The sequence below is a fragment of the Syngnathoides biaculeatus genome, chromosome 8 (assembly GCF_019802595.1).
Source record: "Syngnathoides biaculeatus isolate LvHL_M chromosome 8, ASM1980259v1, whole genome shotgun sequence".
NCBI classification, from domain to species: Eukaryota; Metazoa; Chordata; class Actinopteri; order Syngnathiformes; family Syngnathidae; genus Syngnathoides; species Syngnathoides biaculeatus.
Window position 1 is genome coordinate 12,274,085 of NC_084647.1, and position 20,843 is coordinate 12,294,927.

At 41.8% G+C, this 20,843-nt stretch overlaps 2 protein-coding genes across 4 annotated transcripts in view; one reads left to right on the plus strand and one right to left on the minus strand.

Moving 5' to 3' along the window:
- Window positions 1–5,842, plus strand: part of tbrg1 (transforming growth factor beta regulator 1) — a 28,517-nt gene extending 22,675 nt beyond the window's left edge. Inside the window, exons 33-40 of the mRNA XM_061827698.1 lie at window positions 258–328; window positions 1,240–1,472; window positions 1,542–1,678; window positions 1,749–1,895; window positions 2,813–2,910; window positions 3,121–3,231; window positions 3,325–3,464; window positions 4,561–5,842. Of these exons, the coding sequence (XP_061683682.1) occupies window positions 258–328; window positions 1,240–1,472; window positions 1,542–1,678; window positions 1,749–1,895; window positions 2,813–2,910; window positions 3,121–3,231; window positions 3,325–3,464; window positions 4,561–4,640 (1,017 nt within the window). The 3' untranslated portion in view covers window positions 4,641–5,842. The remainder of the gene's footprint in view (window positions 1–257; window positions 329–1,239; window positions 1,473–1,541; window positions 1,679–1,748; window positions 1,896–2,812; window positions 2,911–3,120; window positions 3,232–3,324; window positions 3,465–4,560) is intronic.
- Window positions 5,843–5,862: 20 nt separating this feature from the next.
- On the minus strand, window positions 5,863–16,346 carry siae (sialic acid acetylesterase). Of its 3 annotated transcripts, XM_061827284.1 has the most exons (11): window positions 15,033–16,132; window positions 13,707–13,887; window positions 12,393–12,557; window positions 10,996–11,150; window positions 10,194–10,332; window positions 9,956–10,124; window positions 9,092–9,177; window positions 8,882–9,015; window positions 8,617–8,771; window positions 7,319–7,505; window positions 5,863–6,246 (listed from the first exon to the last, which is right to left on the minus strand). In XM_061827284.1, the coding sequence occupies exons 3-11, from the start codon at window positions 12,517–12,519 to the stop codon at window positions 5,932–5,934; spliced, it is 1,467 nt and encodes a 488-aa protein (XP_061683268.1). In that variant the 5' UTR covers window positions 12,520–12,557; window positions 13,707–13,887; window positions 15,033–16,132; the 3' UTR covers window positions 5,863–5,931. The 3 variants fall into 3 exon arrangements, with proteins under 3 accessions (XP_061683268.1, XP_061683267.1, XP_061683269.1); XM_061827283.1 differs by lacking the exons at window positions 13,707–13,887; window positions 15,033–16,132 and adding an exon at window positions 16,204–16,346; XM_061827285.1 differs by lacking the exons at window positions 13,707–13,887; window positions 15,033–16,132 and adding an exon at window positions 16,139–16,175.
- Window positions 16,347–20,843: the final 4,497 nt, after the last annotated feature.

The following is a 20,843-nucleotide window of genomic DNA, read 5'->3' on the forward strand; positions in this document are numbered from 1 at the left end:
AAGAGAAATATGTGGTGCAGAGGTATACCTAAACTTTTAGGTCTTACAGGATTCCATCCAAGCAAAGTTATTGTCAGTTTTACACACGATCTACATAAAGCCAAAGAAAAAGCAGTACACATTTCTAGAAGTCAACACTTGACATTTGCGGAGCTGAAGACTTTCATGATGTCATGGTTTAATCAGGTTCTTTAGGTGAATATCATAATTGTACAACTTTTGATTGATTGATTTTGATTTTTTTCATTTATGTACAGGAAAATGCAGCTTTGCATGACGAAGTGGCACATTTAGAAGAGAAGTTTTTGAGAGCAAAGGAAGAGCGCCAGTAAGTAAATAAATTGGACTTCAACCAATGACTCAAACATTTAGAAATGTATCAATGTATTTTTCGTTCCCTCCCATCCTCTTTCCATAATTGTTTCAAATGATAATAGTAGTACTTTAGATATATTTGTATCTTAAAAACATGTAACAGTTTACGACTGATTAGCTTCAGTCTGCTTCAGAGTTCTGAGGATTGTTTCCAAGTTCTCCCCATGCCTGTGTGAGTTTTCTTTGGGACACCCGTTTCCTCCCACATCCCAAAAACAAGCATGGCAGGCTAATTGACTCTAAATTGCCAATAGACGTGAATGTGAGTGTGAATGGTTGCTTGTTGGTATGTGATTGGCTGGCGACCAGTTCAGGATGTATTCTACCTCTTGCCCAAAAACAACCGGGACAGGCTCCAGCATGCCCGTGATCTGGGTGAGGATACGTGGAATGAAAAATGAATGAATGAATGAATAATATGCAGACATAAAACACTTAAATAACAAAGTGAAAAGTGAACAGATGGATGATTCAAGTTTTCTGCTTTGAATATGAGTCTGCTCAGACTACATAACTTCCATTGTAGACTCCTTTAATTTGAGCACTCCTTGCTTAGACTGGCTTTTCTTGTGGAATTTGTGTTGCAAAAAGGTCAAAACCTCTCTGCCTCCAACTAATGTCAGACTCATTGATTGTAGGTGTGATTATTAAAGTGAATGGTTGGTTGTTTGTATGTGCCTTGCAATTGTCTGTTGACCAGTTCATGGCGTATCCCACCTTTTGCCCAGAGTCGTCCGGGGTAGCTCCAGTATGGCCATGTCCCTAGTGAGGATAAGCGGTACGGAAGATGAATGAATGGCATCCGAAGAGCAGGATTAACTTGTCCTAACCTCCCCCCCGCCCCCCACCCCCCCAAATCTCCAGATTGTTGCTGTTGCACTATCAGTCCCTGTCAGAGTGTGACTTTTTCCCCACGCCCACCTCGACCACTAATCCCGCCGTGTCACCACCCGCAACAAGCTCCGCCCCCGGAGGACCACCCGCCCTGTGTGGGACGCACAACCTCACATCTGCGGTGTCAGCGGTGGATGAGGCGCCTCTTAAAAAAACAAAGAAGGAACGTAAAGAGCGAGGCAGAGAGAATGGAAAGGATGAGCGTGAGTGCTATGTTGAAGCGTCAAGATTCCTTCAAACGTTAATATAATAAATAGTTATATGATTCTTAGTTCAGAAGAAAGTGCCAAAGAAGAGAAAACTGGCTGATGGTTCCCGGAAGCTGGTGCAACCCATCCCGCTTGACTCCTGTGGTCGCCCCGTCTTCCCCATCGTGCTGGGAGGCTTAACGGTGTACAGCTTGGGCGAGGTCAGTGAAGTCACACTCGACACGGCATCGGCGGGACAGCAAAAGTGTACTTTTGCCAACTCCTCCCTAGATCATTACGGACAGGCTGTTTTTCCATGACGAATGTGCCATCTACCCGGTGGGCTTCTGCAGTACTCGCGTCTTTGCCAGCATGAAAAACCCCGAGCTGCAGTGCCTCTACACCTGCCAAATCAAAGATGGAGGAAGCGGACCACAGGTAATTTCATAGCACGGATGGTCTCGTTTACTCGAAGAACAAGGTTGTGCGAAAAATTAAAATGACCTAAATAGACGGAGTGATTAGCAACTTTGCGTCAAAGTTCTAAAGTTCAGGGTTAAAATCTCGGCTCTGGGCTTTTTGTGAGGTTTGCATGTTCTTCTTGTGCTTGTGTGGGTTTTCGCCAGACATTCTGTTTTCCTCCCACATCCCCAAAACATGCGTGGTAGTTTGAATTAAGACTCTAAATAGCCTTTGGGTGTGGCTGTGTACGCAAATGGTTGTTTGTGTTTGTGCGCCCTTCAATTGGCTGCCACCAAGTTCAGGGTATACCCTGCCTCTCCCCCGAAGAGAACTGTGATAGGCTCCTGCATGCCCACGACCTGAGTGAGGATCAGCGTTTCAGAAAAGGGGTAGATAGATAGGCTTGAATGTTGTTCTTAATAGTTGTCTGTATGTGCCCCATCTTTGGTGACCTCTCTTGGTATCCCAATTAGTTAGTATAGACTGTAGTATCTTTTATTTCGGTAATTTCATTAATCTTTTGATTTTTTTCTGTCAATGTTTGACATTATTTTCCTCTTTTGACTTTTATACAACTATTCGCATTTTTTTTTATATTACTATTCGGACTTTGCTTTTGCAGCTGTCTGTATTAAGGTTTGATTTAACTCTCTGTGCTTGCCTTTAAATAATTAACTTATTTTTTTTTTCTAAAATGCCCAAAACAAAACAAAGCAAGCATTCATGAAAAGGGAGCCAAGAGCCATTTCTGACACAGCTTGTGTTGACAGCCTCCCTTTGTACTGTGTAAAATTACGTGTATGTACTAAATAAGTCTGTCACAGTGATGTGTTCTGAAGGTCAAGTAAAGATGAATTTTACAGACTACTTTGATTTTCATTGTTTTTGCCTAGTTTGAGATTGTCCCTGAAGACGATCCCCAGAATGCAATCGTTGCCTCCTCCGCCCTGACGTGCCACTCCAACTTGCTCAAGGCCATCGCCTCAGTCAGGTACAAAACCAATCAGCACTTATCGGAAAAGAAAAAGAGAAACACAGACAAAATACAGATGGATTTGATTTTCCAAGTGCTCTGAGCTGACGACAAAAATGGTCTCCCATGATAAACAGTTTGGTGCATTGCCTTTTTTTTCCCCTTGGAAGTTTTGGTCGAACTCCAAATTGATGAATATTCTACTATCGTCCCTCTTTTTTCTTTCAGTTCCAAGACTGTTGCTCCAATTGTGCCCTCCGGAGCGGACTTTTTTGGCTTCTCTCATCCCACCATTCAGAATCTCATCCAGAGTTGTCCCGGAGCACGGAAGTGTAACAAGTACATTACATTTCGAATTCATTTTTTTCGTTACTGATGTTTCATTGTTTCTCACGTGTGCTCTAACTTTTGCTGTCTCCTTCGTCCTCGCAGCTACCGATGGATACGTTTCGATGTGTGTCGCGCGGGCGATGGCCAAAATCCTCACAGCCTGTCAGAGGACGACGCTTCTGTCAACTTTGAGGCCTATCAGCGACACCGGTGCTTTAGTGAGAAGCCGGAGCAAATCTCAGGTTTGGCTTCCAAAGATTTACATTGTAAGATCAAAGGCTTTTCAGTGTGGTATAACATGCATCCTGTCAGGATGTAAAACAAACGTATCACCATATGCAAATTGTAAATCGTTTACCTTACCTATTGTACTTACCTATTCATATGTACCCCTATAATAATGGAATGATAGGCTACACCTTTTTCACAAATGACTTTGGTGGCGGTGGCATAATAAAATGAAAGTATGAACCTTTTTCATAACCTTTAGGGAGCAGTGGCATATTGGAATGAAAGCGTACATTTTTTTCGTAACCTCTTGATGTTGCATTTATAAAATGGGAACATTTTTCATTTTCTCATGTACCTATCTAAATAATCAGCACTATTGACTTTTGACAGGTTTTTTTAGGGGAAAAATGTGCGTTATACATGAGAAATTACAGTAATGTTAAATATCGCGTTGTAGATATTGCTCTCAAACCAACATTTTCATACATAGATTGAAGGCTACTTATGGCCAGTTTCATAGTTAAAGATAACTATAATAATAATAATAATGGCCATACTAAAATGTTTACAACGTAATGTCATAAAATAAGTGATTCTGATGGCTAAATCATCCCTTTAAATCCTTTTTTGTATTGCATCATAACACCTTTATTTTAATATCAGATCTGGTAGTAAGCAACAACCAAAATCGAGCTTTTGTGCCTTTGGCACACACACACACACACACACACACACCACACACACACACACATATATATATATATATATATATATATATATATATTTTTTTTTTAAGCTAGTTTTGTAGGGAGTGAACTTTCATAACCTATATATATATATATAAAATGTAAATTTTTCCTTATTTTGATAGTGTAAGAATCACATTTGTTACCCATTGTGCTGTGTAGGGTCAGCACAGTGAAATCAAGAATGTATATATTTCAAAGAGAGAGTTAACTAAGAGTGAATTGAGCAACTTATTTATTTTTTCCGAAATGCACGTCAGCGAATAGTTGGTGCCCTAATAATACAAAAACTGAAATGGAATATGTATTTCTCACATCGTGCACTCTTAGTATTTCATCATGTTCTTTTTTTTTATTTTAGCACAGAAAATGCAGTGTTCTAGCGCCTCACACCTGAGCACCACCTCCGTGAAGCCGTCAACCTCCTATTTCAGCTCCTGATGTTACAGTGGCCAGAATGCCTCCAAGGTAATACTGTGACAGTCCACAAGATGACGACAAATAGAAGTGCAGATTTAATTTAAATGAAATAATGGCAGAAAACCTCATGAAAACAATGTCTTTCACACTGTAATTGTCCCCCAAAACACCTCCAGTTGTTTACTGAATTTTGGAAAATAGAAGCCTGGAACTCAACATTTACTCATTATGGTCAAATGAATGTTTTTTTTTTGTTCCTTGCTTTATTTTTCAATTCAGTTTTTCAACATACCCATAGATGAAATACAAAGAACATTCAAGGCATTCGATTGACACATTACAAATTTCAGTCATTGCTGTCATGTCATCATCCGGGTGATTTTATCTGTGTTGCTCATCTGCAATCAATGTCCACTTTACTCCTTTTTCCCCGACGTGCTTCCTCCTCGTACGTGAATCTGTGTCGTATCTTGTGTCCATCCTTTTGAACCGGTCGTTTGTGGTAAGAGTCCCATATTGAGACTTTTTTATTTTATTTTTAGTACATGCTACTAGCATGATCTTCAGCAGATTTCTTATCTCACCCATCAACGTGGCTGTGCTACTTTAAAATATTTTTTCTTGAATTCTGGTGTGTTAAAGAACCTGGTAATATTCTTCCAACAATGCTCTCTCTACACCTAACATTGTGTGGAGCTTTATGTTATCATACATAAGCATTTAGCCTCTGTCATATGTAGTTGTTTTTCACATCCCTATTTGGTAGTTTTAGTATTCCCTCTCCTGTTTAATCACAGTCCAATGTGTATTTTTTTATGCTTTGATTTGTAGTACACACTCATTACAGTTTTGATAATTCCATTCCATAATGGTAAGTATCTAAAAAGATGCTTACTCTGGTTGTAGCTCTTCTCCATTTCTTGGAAGCTCATGAAAATTCAGTTATTTTATTATTGAATTTAATGAGGGTATTAAACCTTTTGGGATCATATCAAGGCTATTATGGATGAATTGTTTCTCAAAAATCTACCAATCGTGATGGAGAAAGTTACAGTAATTTTCAATCGGAAGGTTTCTCATTCAATGGACGTGTTTTTTTTTAATTCATTTCCCATCTCGCTTATCCAGGACATATTTTTATTTGTTCAACTTCTGTAAATGGAAAACAGTCATTTTGTGTGGTAAAGTGTTTTTATTTAAATAAATTATTAAAAAAAACATGGCATGGATGGTCTCGGATAGTATCAATTATTGGCAGTGTTTCTTTAGAAATGGCCATAAATTTCGTTCAAAGTATGATACACGTCATCAGCTAATAATTTACAGAGACTGACGAAAAAATGTTAGCTTTCCTGAACGTGTAGTTGTTACCTTTTCTGATGTCATTAGTTTGATAGAGATTGATAATGAAAGGGGGGGCAGGTAAGGCAGGATTTGCGCCGTAGACGGGACACGCCTTAAAATCACACGGCCAGTCTCTCCATGCATATCGTAGAGCTGCTACTTCAGTGGAGGCTGCGCATAGACTGCTTGCGATCTGGATGGTGGTGGGAGCCCACTGGAGGATCGGAGCTGGAACCCACAGCGACTCAGGTCCACATGTGACCTGTGACTGTGAGCAACAAACCTTGACAAATAGAATGAAAATGTTTCAGTGGTTAAAAAGTACTTCTTTCTACCAATTTATGGTTGCTGTACATTGTTTGAACCAGTGTTTCCCAACCTTTGTGTGCGGTGGTAGGGGACCACTGGTAAATTGTATTCAACCACAAATTAGTGTTTTTTGGTCCATTTTCTACCTACTCCTTTCATATGATTCCTCTATGTGTTCAGATTTATACAATACAATCGGGTAAACCAGCACCTTGCTCATCCCTTGTGAGGATAAGTAGCAAAGAAAATGGATGGATGGAAGGTTGGTAGTTTATGACTTGAAGTGTGGTATTATATAAATTCTTTGCACTTTCTTGTATCCCTTGAAAACATTATTGCACTAACATTTTTAATGGTATTTATTTGGCTATTGCGTAATAGTTTTATTTGTATAAATCTTTCATTTTAATTGCTTTACAAAATACTGTATTTAATATATCAATTCTAAGAGAAATAGGTGCCATTTTATTTCACATAATTAAAAAAAATGCAATCTCGTAATATAATTATAGGGATATAAAATGTCAATGACAGTTCTATAGTGAAAGAATAATCACGCATATTTTCGTTGTGTAAAGTCTGGCCCTATTGACAAAGTTATTCTATTGCATAAATTGCAACAGATACATGGTTGTACCTGAATTTTTCTGCCTGTGACACAAGTTAGTCACGGTTTCATAACATTGTGCAGCATAAATTAAACCAGACAATATTATTAAAAGACAGGGAAAGTTGTATAATGTGGGCGGGCCAAAATATGATGAAAACCTTTCAAAAATCAACCCTATATTTTTTTTTGGGGGTTGGCTCTTTTTATTTTAATGCAGACATCTTTTTTAAGTAGAGAACTATGGAATAGATGCCAAAGTTTGGAGCATTTGCGAGGACCTTTAATTAATAATTTTCAGGACAATTAAGTGAAATTGGATTTCCCGCAGCACTCCAACTGATCTGTCAAGGCGCGCTAGGAATCGTTGGCTTGAGGCTATTACAGGTTTCATAAGCAGCAAGGTCAAGAGAAGCCTTCCGATGTCGGCGTTGATTACCTCAAAGATATCTTTAGACGGCTTGACAGCGACAGCTTTGTCGTAGGTGATGTTGACGTACATTGGAGCGGACAGGATTTGTTTCGGGAAAGGTCCAAGGAAGGCCACGTCTTTCTCATTGTAGGCCACCGCTCGTGCTCCGAGTGTCAGTCTGTATGCTACATCCTGCTTGTCACGAGGGTGGATGCTGCACAGTATGTCACATTACTCATGTTGGAGACAGTTTGGCGAGTCCAGATGGGAAGTTGGGAGCCAGTAAGCTATTTCTTATGCTATGAACGTGAGTTTTGTAAATGTCGTGTGAACCCTACTACAGTACTTTGAAGCATGTCATGTTTTCTGCAAAATTTGGGTTGCAATGTGTATATACAGTGGAACCTCTGCTCACAAAATTATTGTAATTTGTTCTGTGTAACCGGAATTTTTGTTCCTAAAAAAAAAAAAAATCCTCCTTCCTCAAAAGTCAATACTGCGTATTATACATAAGTATGGGGGAAAATTGTTAAAAACTCAAATTTTATAAATGTATCCCACCATCTAGAATTTAGAAAAAAGATGGACACTTTCATCCCAATCTCCCAACGCTACCTACCCAGAGGTTATGAAAAAGTTGTAGCTTACACTTTCATTTCAACATGAAGGGTTCATATGACTGCATATATGGACAGTTCTGCTCATGAATTTGCATAACCAAGCAGAATTTGTGATCTATTGTTTTTGTTTTTTTTAATATGACTGAACAACAACCATTATTTTTTTCAAGGTTATGTTTTGTTTAATAATAAACAAAACTTCATGCATTGTAAAAATGTGGCATACATAGAAGGGTTTTTGGAGAATTTCGAGGTCAATTTTGGGGGTTCATATTATACATTAGCGCTCATTATACGCAAATTTGCAACAGGTTTAATATAATTGAAAATTTCAAGTCCGGAGTATCATTTTCTGAAAGTATCAGATTTTTCTCTCTGGAAAATTTCATTTGGTCCAAAGATGGTTAATTCATTCTGAGGCCAAAGCAAATAATCACATTAAAATGAATGGAAATAGAACAAATCTGTTCCAGCCTAATAACCAAGTTATGTTTACCTTGAATGTATGACTAGATTTGGACAAACCAAACTACTTAGCAAGTTCAGAAATGTGACACATGAATGAAAACTACTAATTTTGTCGAAGCATCGTTCATTTGAATTAAACTGCACTGTTCATGAACGGAGGTTCCACTGTAGTTGAGCGACATTACGAATTTTCAGTGGTTGCCTCGAGGTTACTTCTTTGTGCTGCTGTTTTCTTACGTGCCATATGGTGAAGTCTCATCAGGTAAATCCATAGCCACAGCCATGAAGGTCCTTTGCAGACGAGAGTTGGGAACAAAGCCTTTGTCGGCTGTCTGGTGCCAGCGGATGTTTGGAAAACCGTCATCAGTGGAGCCTTTGATGTTAGTGGATAGCTGCATGGGGGAGAAGTCAATTGGTGCCTAGAAGGCACTTGAAAAGATATTGCGAAAGGTGCGGTCGGCATTTCTGGCCAATAGGATCGGTGATCTTCATTTAAAAGCACCTGGACAAATCCAAAGGGAAAGTCCACAGCAGTCTCCCCACCTGAGCCCAGGTGAAATGCCATCCTCCAGTCATCAATCATGGCAGGGAAAGAACAGTTGTACTTGTTTTGATGATAATTAGTGTTTCGTTCACCTAAAATGTAAAACATCTTTTTAAATGCATCAAGTGTGTTGGGATCCATGGAATAGATTCTGGCTGGGCATGTTACCTTGGTACCAGAGGGCTCCTTTGAGGGTCATGTTGAGCAGAGGGTGTATCATTGCATTCCACAGGACAGAGTTGTCTGTTTGTGAACTGAGCAGAAATATTTTAAGACCTTTTTAGATTCTGTCAACTTACCAAGCAATGAAGTTTGCCTTTTCTACTGTGCAGAACTCCTTCGACTCATGTTGACCCCCAACAATCCACAAAATTATGTAAATTCCATTCTTCAACAACCTTCCAGAGGCGTATCATACTGTAGTAGTTTTAAGTTTGACACACAACAGTCCATTGATTGATCAGTAAGGAATCTGGTAGTATCGAATGAAAAGGCACACCTCGGTCTGAATTGGTGAGGATTCAAAACCACTTGTTCTTTGAAAATCAGTATGCAGCTCAGTGACGCGTCTTGTTCTCTACTTTGTTTAATTCATTGGCGGGTCATATGCTGGTTTTGATTGTTTTTTTTTTTCCGTTTTTTTTTAATTATTATTGCATGCGCAAGTCTGGTGTGGCGGAGAAATATGTAAGAATAGTACAGGACATGCATGAGGGCAGCAAAACAGCAGTGAGATGTGCCGTCAGTGTGTCAGAAGAATTTAAGGTGTAGGTGGGACTGCATCAGGGATCCGCGCTGAGCCCCTTCCTGCTTTGCGGTAGTAATGGATAGGCTGACAGATGAGATTAGACTGGAATCCCCTTGGACTGTGATCTTCGCAAATGATATTGTGATCTCCAATGAAAGCAGGGACCAGGCGGAGGAACAATTAAAGATGGAGGCACGCACTGGAAAGCACCTGCCACCTTACAGTGTATCTGAGGTTTTTGCTCTCCGCAAGTCAAAGCAAAAAAATCTGTACACTGTACCTGCCTTTTTTCATTGTGGTACAGTCCGCATTGCTGAAGTGCTCTCGAAGATGACCAGGCTTCAACGGGCGTGCCGCCCCAACAGGATTCCACCAGTCCTATCGGGTACTTCAGGTTGTCGTACATATAACGTCCAAAGAGCCAACACAGTGCAGAGAACTCTGACAGACCGCCTAGAATAACAGTGCAGTATTTAAAAAAAAGTCTTTGGACTATAATATAGAAAATAATGAACCACATACTTGCTTCTGGGACAGACCATGGAAGATTCACTCCAATCAAATCCGTTTGCTCAGTTTTACTCATCTTTAAGGCTACCATAATGGTCCTCACGTGGGGATACTTGGATGCTAGGGCGAGCTCCGCAGTTGCATTGAAAATCTAATGGAGATAACAGTCACTGTGAGTGTGCCATCTCACTCGCAAATCTGCGCAGTTGAGCACGAAAAATCACGCGTGTAAAATTTGTTACGAGTAGAAATAAATAGATATTGAAAGACGTCGCTTCTTTTGTGTAGTTCCCTGTAATATGACATCTTTTTTTTTTTTTTTTTTAAAAAAACTGAACGAGCTGGTGCTCAGCCTACTTCTACTTCCTAGTTTACCTGACACCACCCCCCTCCGATCTTAAAGGGGTACACTCATAATTACAAACATAACACACACCCGCAACTTTATATCTGCGGGCACGAGTGGTGGACCACACCCGTAGCTTTATATCTACGGGCATGACTGATCACACCCGTACATTTTTCAAATGTGAGTCATGAAGATAAGAAAACTACATTTTGACACTTAACGTAGTTGAATGGTACTGGGGGGTCCTTGGTTTACAATGAACCCACTTTGAGGTTAGGACCAGCATGTGGTGTGAGACTCTGAGCCCAAGAAGGTGCGCTCAGTTACTGCCGCACTTGCTGTTTTTCACACAAATTATAACTCAAAATTTGTCTTGACTATTGCATTACCATAGGCTACAGCTAGAGTGTGGTGCAAGCTTCGGTCAACCATTCATTCATATGAATTTTCCTTGCTTTAGCTGACCTGAGATGTTTTAAAGTACATGTTGCTCTGGCCGCTGCAAAGCCAAATGTCCCCAAACAGCACATCGGTCAGCATGGCGGAGCTGTTCTGAAGAGCTGCTGTCACGTTGTAGGGACCACCGGCCTCCACGGGATCAAGGGTGACTCGCCAGATGCCTGCGCATTGTGGACAGTAATGTTTTTACAGTTAACGTCAAGTTCCAACCCACACACTTAAACGAAAAGCTGCGACGGAGAGACGCTGTATAACACAGGTGTCAAACTCAAGGCCCTGGGGGGCAGATCTGGCCCGCCGCATGAGTTTATGTGGCCCGTGAAGGCAAATCATGTATATCAACTTCCATGATTTTTGTGATTATCTGTCACAAAAATTCAACTGAGATATTGCAAGCATTTTTGTGTTACAAAACATGAACAATACTTGAAAAACCTGTTACGTTTGATTCAAAACTAGTTCATTAATTTCATCTGTAAATATCATGAGGCGTTAGATTTTCATGGATTCACAGTCATAACTGAGGAAAATCATAACTACAATGTGGCCCGCAACAAAAATGAGTGTGACACCCCTGCTGTATAACAAATATATCTATTTTTAACCCCTCATTCATGTTTTATAGTGTCTGTGTTAAATATGTACGTGAAAGAAGCGTGGCCTTCACGGGTGGCATGTGATGTCAGTGTGTGAGTGTCTGGGCGCGAGCTGTGGCTCACAGCAGCTCCTGCGTAAATGTGCATCCCGTCTTTTTGGTGTTCTTCCAGCTTTCAATCAACAGAGGATGCCCGGCCCTCACCCCCAAAAATACAAAAGGTGAAATCACAAATACCGATCCCTGAATGTGCATGGGTTCATTGCTCATTAAAAAGCTTATTGGTGTAAGCGGTGTATTGGTGTAAATATCAGCAATTGAATATTGATTTCTGCAATACACATATCCATCCATCCATTTTCTTTTACCACTTATCCTCACGAGAGTCGCGGGGAGTGCTGGAGCCTATCCCAGTTGTCAAAGGGCAGGAGGCGGGGTACACCCTGAGCTGGTTGCCATCCAATCGCAGGCCACACCGAGACAAACACCGGCACTCACAATTACACCGAGGGGCAATTGAGAGTGTCCAATTAATGTTGCATGTTTTTGGGATGTGGGAGGAAACCGGAGCACCTGGAGAAAACCCACGCAGGCACGAGGAGAACATGCAAACTCCCGTGTACCTGTGTTGTCACGGATGCAACCAATGCAAATATCTTTTTATCATTATTACTTTCAAGCAAATTGCACACAACTCCTTGATGCTTCTGTCAGGATCAGGTTTGTCAAGTTTGACCTCCTTTTTGTTTTTTTGTGAATTACAGCTCTGGACATTTATGCAAAACCTCGTCCAACGGGTTATATTTACCTTTCTCCACTGTGACAGTTGAGCTTTTGTATTTCATTGGTCCTGACACAGAGACTGTGACCTGCGCACCGTCGGGGCTACCGTAACCCCACAAAATCGCTCTCTCCGGAGACTTCTGCAGCACCATGTGGTCGCCATAGTAGGAGGCAAAGCCAAAATCTCCATCTAGACACAGGCACAAAAGGGTTCAAGTCAAAGCCTTACGTGTCGACGCCTAAATCTTTAGCATTATATCACAAATTACCCCTGACCTTTGCTACGTGAGAAACCAGGAATACATTAGGGAATTTATTCAAATGACAGTGGTCTGATAATACTGTGGAGTAACAGGGCCAGCCATAAAGGAAATAGTTGTTGACATTACTGTAATTCCCGTCTACAGAGCGCACCTGGTTATAAGCCTCACCCAGTACATTTGTAAAGGAAATACCGTTTGGTACATACATACGCCGCAGCTATGTAAAAGCCGCGAGTGCCCACATTGAAACCCACATTGAAACATGAGATATTTACAAAGAAAGACGGCAGACGGAGAGTTTAACTCTAGCGCCGGCACACTAATGCTAACGCTACCGCCACCGTGCTAACATGGCCGGTTTAAAAAAAAAAAAAAAAAACATACCGGTAAAAAATCACTGAGACATGGCAGTAACACGCTAGCGCAGTGCTAACAAGGCCGGACCGGTAAAAGTCACTTCCTCGGCACATATATTCCACCAGTCTCACGCTTACCTTTTCCGCTTGAGTAAACCCTTGCGGCTGTTAGAAAAAATGCACAAATTAGCCGCATCACCGCATAAACCGCAGGGTTAAAAGCGTGTGATAAAAGTCCCGGCTTATAGGCCGGAAATTACGGTATGTAAACAAGGGAGTCTAACAGCAACAATTCTCGGGAAGGTTGCCAATAACATTCAGTGTCGTGTTTTTTTTTTTTCTCATGACCTCATACCTTTGCAGAGTACCGTTATTAGTCTAATTAGACCAGTGGTAGTTTTTTCTCCCAAAAATTGGAACTTTACTTTGGAAATATTGCAAATATATTATTGAAATTTAGACTTTATTTGCAAGCTAACCGTACTACAAGAAAAAAAACAACTAGACCAATTGCTTCTGTAATTTTTTTACCATTATCCTAAATGCGACTTTGTTCTCTGAGATAATTGTTTCAATGAGAGTAATTTTGTTGTTTTCTTATGATCGTATTGGAAACTTCAAATAGCACAGCAATTCTCTTCTTTCTTCAGGCTTTGTCATGAGACACGAATAAAAGCAACATTTCCATTCTATCCAGTGTGATAGCTTGCTATACGAGACCTTTCAAAGCGGCAGCAGCAGCACTTAGGCAGCTCCCTCACGTGCGATCGATGAACTCCCCCGTGTTCTGATAATGGCTTTCTAAATATTCTCCCAAGAATCAGACTATAAGATGTCAATCATGCGGTGCTCATTTCCCCATCTTTCCTCCAGCAATGTTCCTGGGATCCGCCCTCCAGTGCTTCATATGTCAGAGACAGAAAACAGTGCACCAAATGAGTTCTTCCCTGCTTCCCTTACATCTGGTGTCCCTCAGGGATCAAACCTTGAATCCCTTCGAATCGACAGTCTGAGTCTGCTTATTTCAATTCGCGATGTTAACTACTACAGTTTTTCCCATTGCAATTATTCCCTTTTTCAAGTAATCGCCCCTACAACAAGTGCTTTTTATACATACAACTGCAATTAACACAACATAACTCTGAAGACTTCTATTCCTGATTCACATGATGTCAAACTGCCACAGCAGAGCGCCAACTACAAGTGAGGTGGACTGACTCCATGTCAGATATGTATTGGTGGTGGCTGTTTTCGGCGATACGCGATAACTTGAAGTACGAAGGCTTGAAATAACACAGACAGCTATTTTGAGTGAGTAAAAAAAACTTCCTCTACATTGTCTAAGGTCCCAGTTCCAGATGAAGAAAAACAGCCTAAGCAAGAGGTTGCAAACAACATTCAGTGTCGTGTTTTTTTTTTTTGGTGAAGAATGGTGTTGTGTTTTTCCCCAAACGTATCTTTTGGAATTATGACCCAAGAACTATCATAGCACATTTTCCCAAACTTATTTGGGAGAACATGCACAGGCATGTGGAGCACATCCAAATTCCACACAAGAACTGGCACGATTCAAACCCTGAACCACTGAACAGTGGTTCTAGTTGACCGTGCTGCAGGTGAAACACGACATCCATCCGTCCATTTTCTTAGCTGCTTATCGGGCAGGAGGTGGTGGACACCCAGAACTGTTTGCTAGCCAATCGCAGGGCACATGGAGACAAACACTCACAATCACACCTTGGGCCAATTTAGTCTTCAATGAATGCAAGTTTTTGGGATGTGGGGGGAAACCGTAGTGCCCGGGAGAATATGCACCATTCCAAAACAGTTACCACTAAGTTGGGAGCATGTGATTGTTCAGTATCTCTTGAAATGGTGACTTCCTTCAACTTGGACTATGGGGCCAATATTTGACAATAACAATTCCACACTCCCAACTTTGTGGTGACAAGTTTTTTAAAACATGACCGAATTCCCCCGCAAGCATGACTAACACAGGTCGTTTTCTAGGAACTGGTTTAAAGAAGCCATCCAATCGACACACACCTCTAGGCTTACAGATGTTTGATAAATTAGGGCCTTGGAATCGGGAGGTGATTATTCTTAATGCAGTCTTTGCGTTCTGAGGGGACCGCGTGAACCGTTGACGTAACCAGAGCACACCGCTGAAGTAACGAGGTTGTTGTCACTGTTTGTATTCAGTCGGTTACTTGCTGTTTTTCCACTGCGCCCTTGCTGTGCCTTTCGTCTTGCATGTTTGCGACTTCAAAGAAGCGACAGAATAAAGGCCTGATCAAAAAGTGACACTAAATAGAGTAAAAACAACACATGACACATCAATCAGTTCAAAGGTTTCCAAACAACCATGGACAAAGCACTGTCATGGCTACATTTAGAATGTGCCTCTTACATAGTGCACAAAAAAAGGTCCTTAAAGTCTTGGATGAGAGTTTTACAATACTTGAACTTCGCCGGGTTTAACAGAATTGTGACCTTAACCTGATAAAATACCTTTCGGGAAAATTTTAGCGGAGACTGAGAGCCAGGGCTTCTTGACAAACATCAATGTGTGACCTCACGAATATGAATCTGCAATAATGGTCAGAAATTTGCAGACCTTGTGGAAAGTCTTTCCAGAAGAGTTGAAGCCGTCTTATGGACCTAACATCCTATGAAACCGTATGGATTAAAAATGGCATTTCACTTAAATACACGACTGCCAGTAGGCTAGCTCAATGCACATTTCACAGTAAGTAGGTCGGTTTGTGAGTTAAGTTAAGATGGGCTCATCATTACGCAAGCATTCATACTTTTCGTGGTATTTCCGTTTTAATATTTTCTCTCCTTCAGGAAAATTAAGATGTATTTATTTTACAAATGCTGTTGTCAGGCCAACACCCTGGATGAGGATATGGAGGACAAACTGGGCATCGATCGTGCGTGATTGGAGTGGAGACCAGACAATTACTTCCAATGCGCCATAAAATTATTCTGAGTAATGCACTAAATGGAAAAGGCAATTGGCAGTCAACCAAGACTGCGGCAGGACCAACACCAATGACCGCATATACTGAGTGCAAAGTCCGAATTCACGTGCTCTAGTCTAGGAAATAAGGCGTTGTGCCGTTGTTGTTGTTCTCAAGTTAATTTACCTCCATTTTTCTCTGAGCGCTCTGCATTTTGACGATCAACTGAAACAGAAAGTGTTTTTACTCACCACCCTGTTGGAAGGAAGCAAAAAGCAGAAAAAACAACACACTAAAGACCGTAACTGACATCAGAAATATGGAGCCCAATAACAGAAATGAGACTTTAGGAGAATCTCGCAGCACGTGCATAACGTCTACACGATCTCTGTCTCTCTGACATCTAAGAGAGAGAGAGAGCGAGAGAATGAGAGAGCGAGAGAAAGAGAGAGGGAGGCGTAGAGGGAACTTCCTGGTTTACCAGGGGACCCGCACGCATGTGCACACTTAGACAATAGTTAGTGTTAGTGTCCTCTTTGCTCTGCATACACACAGCAACAGGGTCGGTTTAGGCCCAGAGGAAAAAAAAACTCACTAAGTCGACCCCAAAAATTTGTTGCAGCATTTATGAATTCCTACCTTGAAGATATTAAAAATTATGATTAAAAGCACATTTGTTTGGTAACGGTCCATGTTTTCGCATGGTTGCAGACGCAGGCAACTTCATGACCTTCCAACATGGCCGCCACATAGCCACGGTAATTGAGTAGCTAAGGAGCTCTGGAGTACCTAGTCCACTGTATATGTTTGGGACTTGAGACCAGCCGTAATACGGTACTGTAAACACAGTCCAAGTTTTGTAATCACTTTAAAGGTCAAGCGTCATCCCTATAAGCATTCTAAAATAAATATTGAAATGAAAAATACTTATGACATTATTCGCTTCAATGTCAATATGAAAAAAATAAATATGAGCGGAGAGTGTGTCATCCATGCGCAAAGTTGCGGAAGTCTCATTCGACATCCAAGTGGTCGCCATATTGGCTGCAAAGTCTGTCCGTGACGTCACACTGGGACATTCACCATTAAAAACATGCTGTGGCCTATACTGTGGGAGAGGAACAGACCACTTCTGACATGCAAGCTCTTTGCGAAGAAAACATCTCACAACCGAGGGAAGTTACCGGGGGAATATTACCCTATTGTTTCGAGCCATATTTAGATGATATGCGGATCACAGTCAAACCAATTCCCCGCCCGATCCACCTCCGCGCGGGGGTGATGAAAACAACGCCGCCTGCGAGCGACAACGACGCCGCGCCCAAATTGCCTCCCTGTCGATCCACTTCCGCGGCAGAGATGAGCCACAGCGGCCCGGCGCCGCGACAAACCACCCCAGCCGACAATGCCGGCCGGCGGCTCAGCCTTGTCGACAAGGCCGGTGGTGATTCACAGGGCCTGCGGAGGCCGTCCTTCAGCCTTCCGATGTGCACATCGACACATTTAGCGCACCTGACCTCCGGATTACGTCCCCCCCCCCACTATTGTTTTTTTTTTTAGTAGCTGTATACACACCTACCTGTCATTTGGAACCCATGAAGCTCTCATTCTTTGCAGTTGTGCAATCAATTTTTCACGACAAAGCGGGTCTCTTGGAAACTGGCATTTGGGCTAACATAACAGTTCACTACTACTACACGGTTCTGTCTTTCCACATGTTCAGAATTTATCTTCTAACATATCCCCTATAATGTATGTAGGAATAAATAAATAGCAGCTGGTAAATACCGTAATTTCCGGCCTATAACCCGCAATTTTTTTTCCACACGCTTTCAACCCTGCATCTTATGCGGTGATGCGGCTAATTTGTGCTTTTTTTTTTTTCTAACGGCCGCAAGGGGGCACTCGGGCGGAAAAGGTAAGAGTTAGACCAATGGAATATATGTGCCAAGGAAGTCACTTTTACCGGTATGTTTTTTTTAACCAGCCCTGTTAGCGCTGCGCTAGCTTGTTGCTGCTGTGTTCCTGCTGTTTCTCAGTTTTTTTTCCAGTATGTTTTTTTTAACTTGCCCTGTTAGTGCCGTGGTAGCGTTAGCGCAACTATGTTGTTGCTAAATTAAGCAAAGCTAAGCTAAGGTATTTAAACTTTGAAAACTCTTTCTGTCTTTCTTTGTAAATATCGTGTTTCAAAGTTGGTTTCAATGTGGGCACTTACACCTTTTGCACAGGTCCAGCTTATGTATGGACCAAAAGGTATTTCCTTTACAAAGGTACCGGGTGAGGCTTATAATCGGGTGCGCTCCGTAGGCCAGAAATTACGGTAAATAAAAAGTATTCAGAAATAAAAAATGGATTTTGAAATTAACTTTTCACGTTCCCCACTCATGATACACAGTGTGAGGTTTTTTTTTTGTGCAATTTGTGAGAAACATTTTGCATTCCAAAGTGAGAAAGAAAGGCAGTTTTTCCACAGAAGCAGATTGTTTTGTCTCGCTTTGCATGAATATTAAAAAGGATACCGCTTCAGCCGTCACGTATTGTGTCACACAGTACATTAGGCCGGTACATTTCATAATGTTAATGTATCCTATGATGAGTATTAGTAACAGGAGTAGCACTCAAGGGCGCCCCTGTCTAATGCTGTCGTGCGCTTTCTTCATTTTCATCGTGCCTCTTTTCAGCTTTACTTCTTTAGGCTAAAGCGTCCCTCCTGTCAGTCTGCCTGCTAATTGACGGAGTTGTCAGACGTGTCGACGCAACATCTGTGAGACGCTGTTGTAAACGCCGTGAAAAGCAGTGAGTGCAAATCTGCTCACTCAAACGTGCGTTGCGGGGGAAGGGAAAGAGATGCCAAAGGCGAGCTAGTCCGAGACATCCGTGACAATATGGTCATGTCCTGGTGTGTACGTCCAATTACGGGCATAATATGATTAGGATGCTGATAGGAGTGGAGCAAAGACTAGTACATCTGCTTTAGAGTGGAGAAGCGCTAGGTTCCAATAGCAGGTCGTTTGTTATGATACCATAATAAAAGAGGTTGTAAAATTGTAAAGAAATAACTTTTTCTACCGGGCCATCTGATGTTCTCGGGTACCTGTTTGTGAAGGTCTGAAATGTGTTGGCGATGGTGCTAGTCCTGCTCCATGTCTCCGATCCACATAAGAGGACGGCCTTGACATTGCTATTAAATATCTTCATCTTGTTATGAACGGAAAAAGCCTCGGGAGTTCCAGATGGGTCTCATTGTGTTATTAATATTAATGGTTGTTAGTACAAGGATGGGTGTTTTTACGACAGTCCAATCCTCGTTCTGAAAAGTCAGCACAAGACACTGGATGGCCTTTTAAACCGGGCTGAGATTTGACGAGCTAATGAATGTCTCTTGACGTAATGTGCCTTCAAATAACTCATTTACAGTACAAGCTAATATGATTTACAAATCAGGAGAAATAAATGAATGAATGAATGAATGAATGAATAATGCCACACATCATTTGGATGGCAAAACATTGTCCCTACTTAATATGTGTGTGCGCATTTACCGACACTGACAGACACTGAATCACGAGCGTCTCTTTCCTTATTAACGCTCCCAAGCTACGCCTCGGACTGAGGATGATAAAACAAACATTGGAATAATTCAGCGTCACCTCCAAATGTTGATTTATTGGTCGTGTTCCTGCAGACGTTGAAGTGACGCGACGTTGCATTTGAATACAAGAGACCGAGCCCAAGTTAGATTGCAGGAACCGGATTGGAAAATAGCAACAGGCTCTTCCAGTGATCAGCGGAAGGGACTCTGGGCCGCTCCATCACATTTTTGTCGCTAATTTCATGCGCCGCAATGACAGCTGCGGATATGTTTGTGGCGCCATGCGTGAAGCGAGATTTATGGGCGCTGCCGAAGCCCCTCGCCAGGTTCCTAATACAACACGCCCCGTCTGTCACGTGATGAATCTCTCGAATTAGCGCTTTCCTTGAAGACAATCAGCAGCTATTAGGTGCAAGAGAGGGGGCGGAGCTTCTTCTCTACAGTTAACATTGCGCCTACTCGCCCAGTCGGGGCAATCATGCCAAAATATGATGGGAATTTAAGATTATGATGTACTGATTTTTTTCATCCAACTTTGGCTGTCCCTCTAATGAGCTCATTTCTGATCCTATCCAACCTGCTCACTCCAAGTGACAACCTCAATATCTTCATTTCTGGTACCTCCAGTTCTGCTTCCTGTTGTCTCTTCAGCGCCACCGTCTCTAATCCGTAGATCATGGCTGGCCTCACCACTGTTTTATAGACTTTGCCCTTCATCCTTGCGGAGACTCTTCTGTCACATAGAACACCAGACACCTTCCGCCAACTGTTCCATTCCGCTTCAACCCATTTCTTCACTTCCTTACCACACTCTCCATTGCTCTGTCGTGTTGACCCCAAGTATTTGAAGTCATCCACGCTCGCTTTCTCTTCTCCCTCTATCCCTCTCATTCATGTACATATATTCTGTTTTACTTCGACTAATCTTGATTCCTCTCCTTTCCAGTGTGTGCCTCCATCTTTCTAATTGTTCCCCCACCTGCTCCCTGCTTTCACTGCAGATCACAATATCATCTGCAAACATCATGATCCAAGGGGTTCCATTACTACAGCAAACAGGAAGGGGCTTAGAGCGGATCCCCGATGCAGTCCCACTTCCACCTTAAATTCTTCTGTCCTCTCTTGGTACTCTGTCATAGGCTTTCTCTTGGTCTACAAAGACACAATGTCGCTCCTTCTGACCTTCTCTGTACTTTTCAACGAGCATCCTCAAGGCACATAATGCACCTGTGGGACTCTTTCTAGGCATGAGACCATACTGTTGTTCGCAGATACTTACTTCTGTCCTGAGTCTAGCCT

What these genes read in the sequence shown, in the direction of transcription:
- siae (XM_061827283.1), bottom strand. Translation starts at nt 16,324, where the DNA reads ATGCACGTGCTGCGAGATTCTCCTAAAGTCTCATTTCTGTTATTGGGC. An exon ending in AGGAGCCCTCTGGTACCAAG is followed by an intron (nt 9,016 to 9,091) that starts GTAACATGCCCA and finishes TTTACATTTTAG; the next exon opens with GTGAACGAAACACTAATTAT. An exon ending in CGTCTAAAGATATCTTTGAG is followed by an intron (nt 6,247 to 7,318) that starts GTAATCAACGCC and finishes CTATTTGTCAAG; the next exon opens with GTTTGTTGCTCACAGTCACA.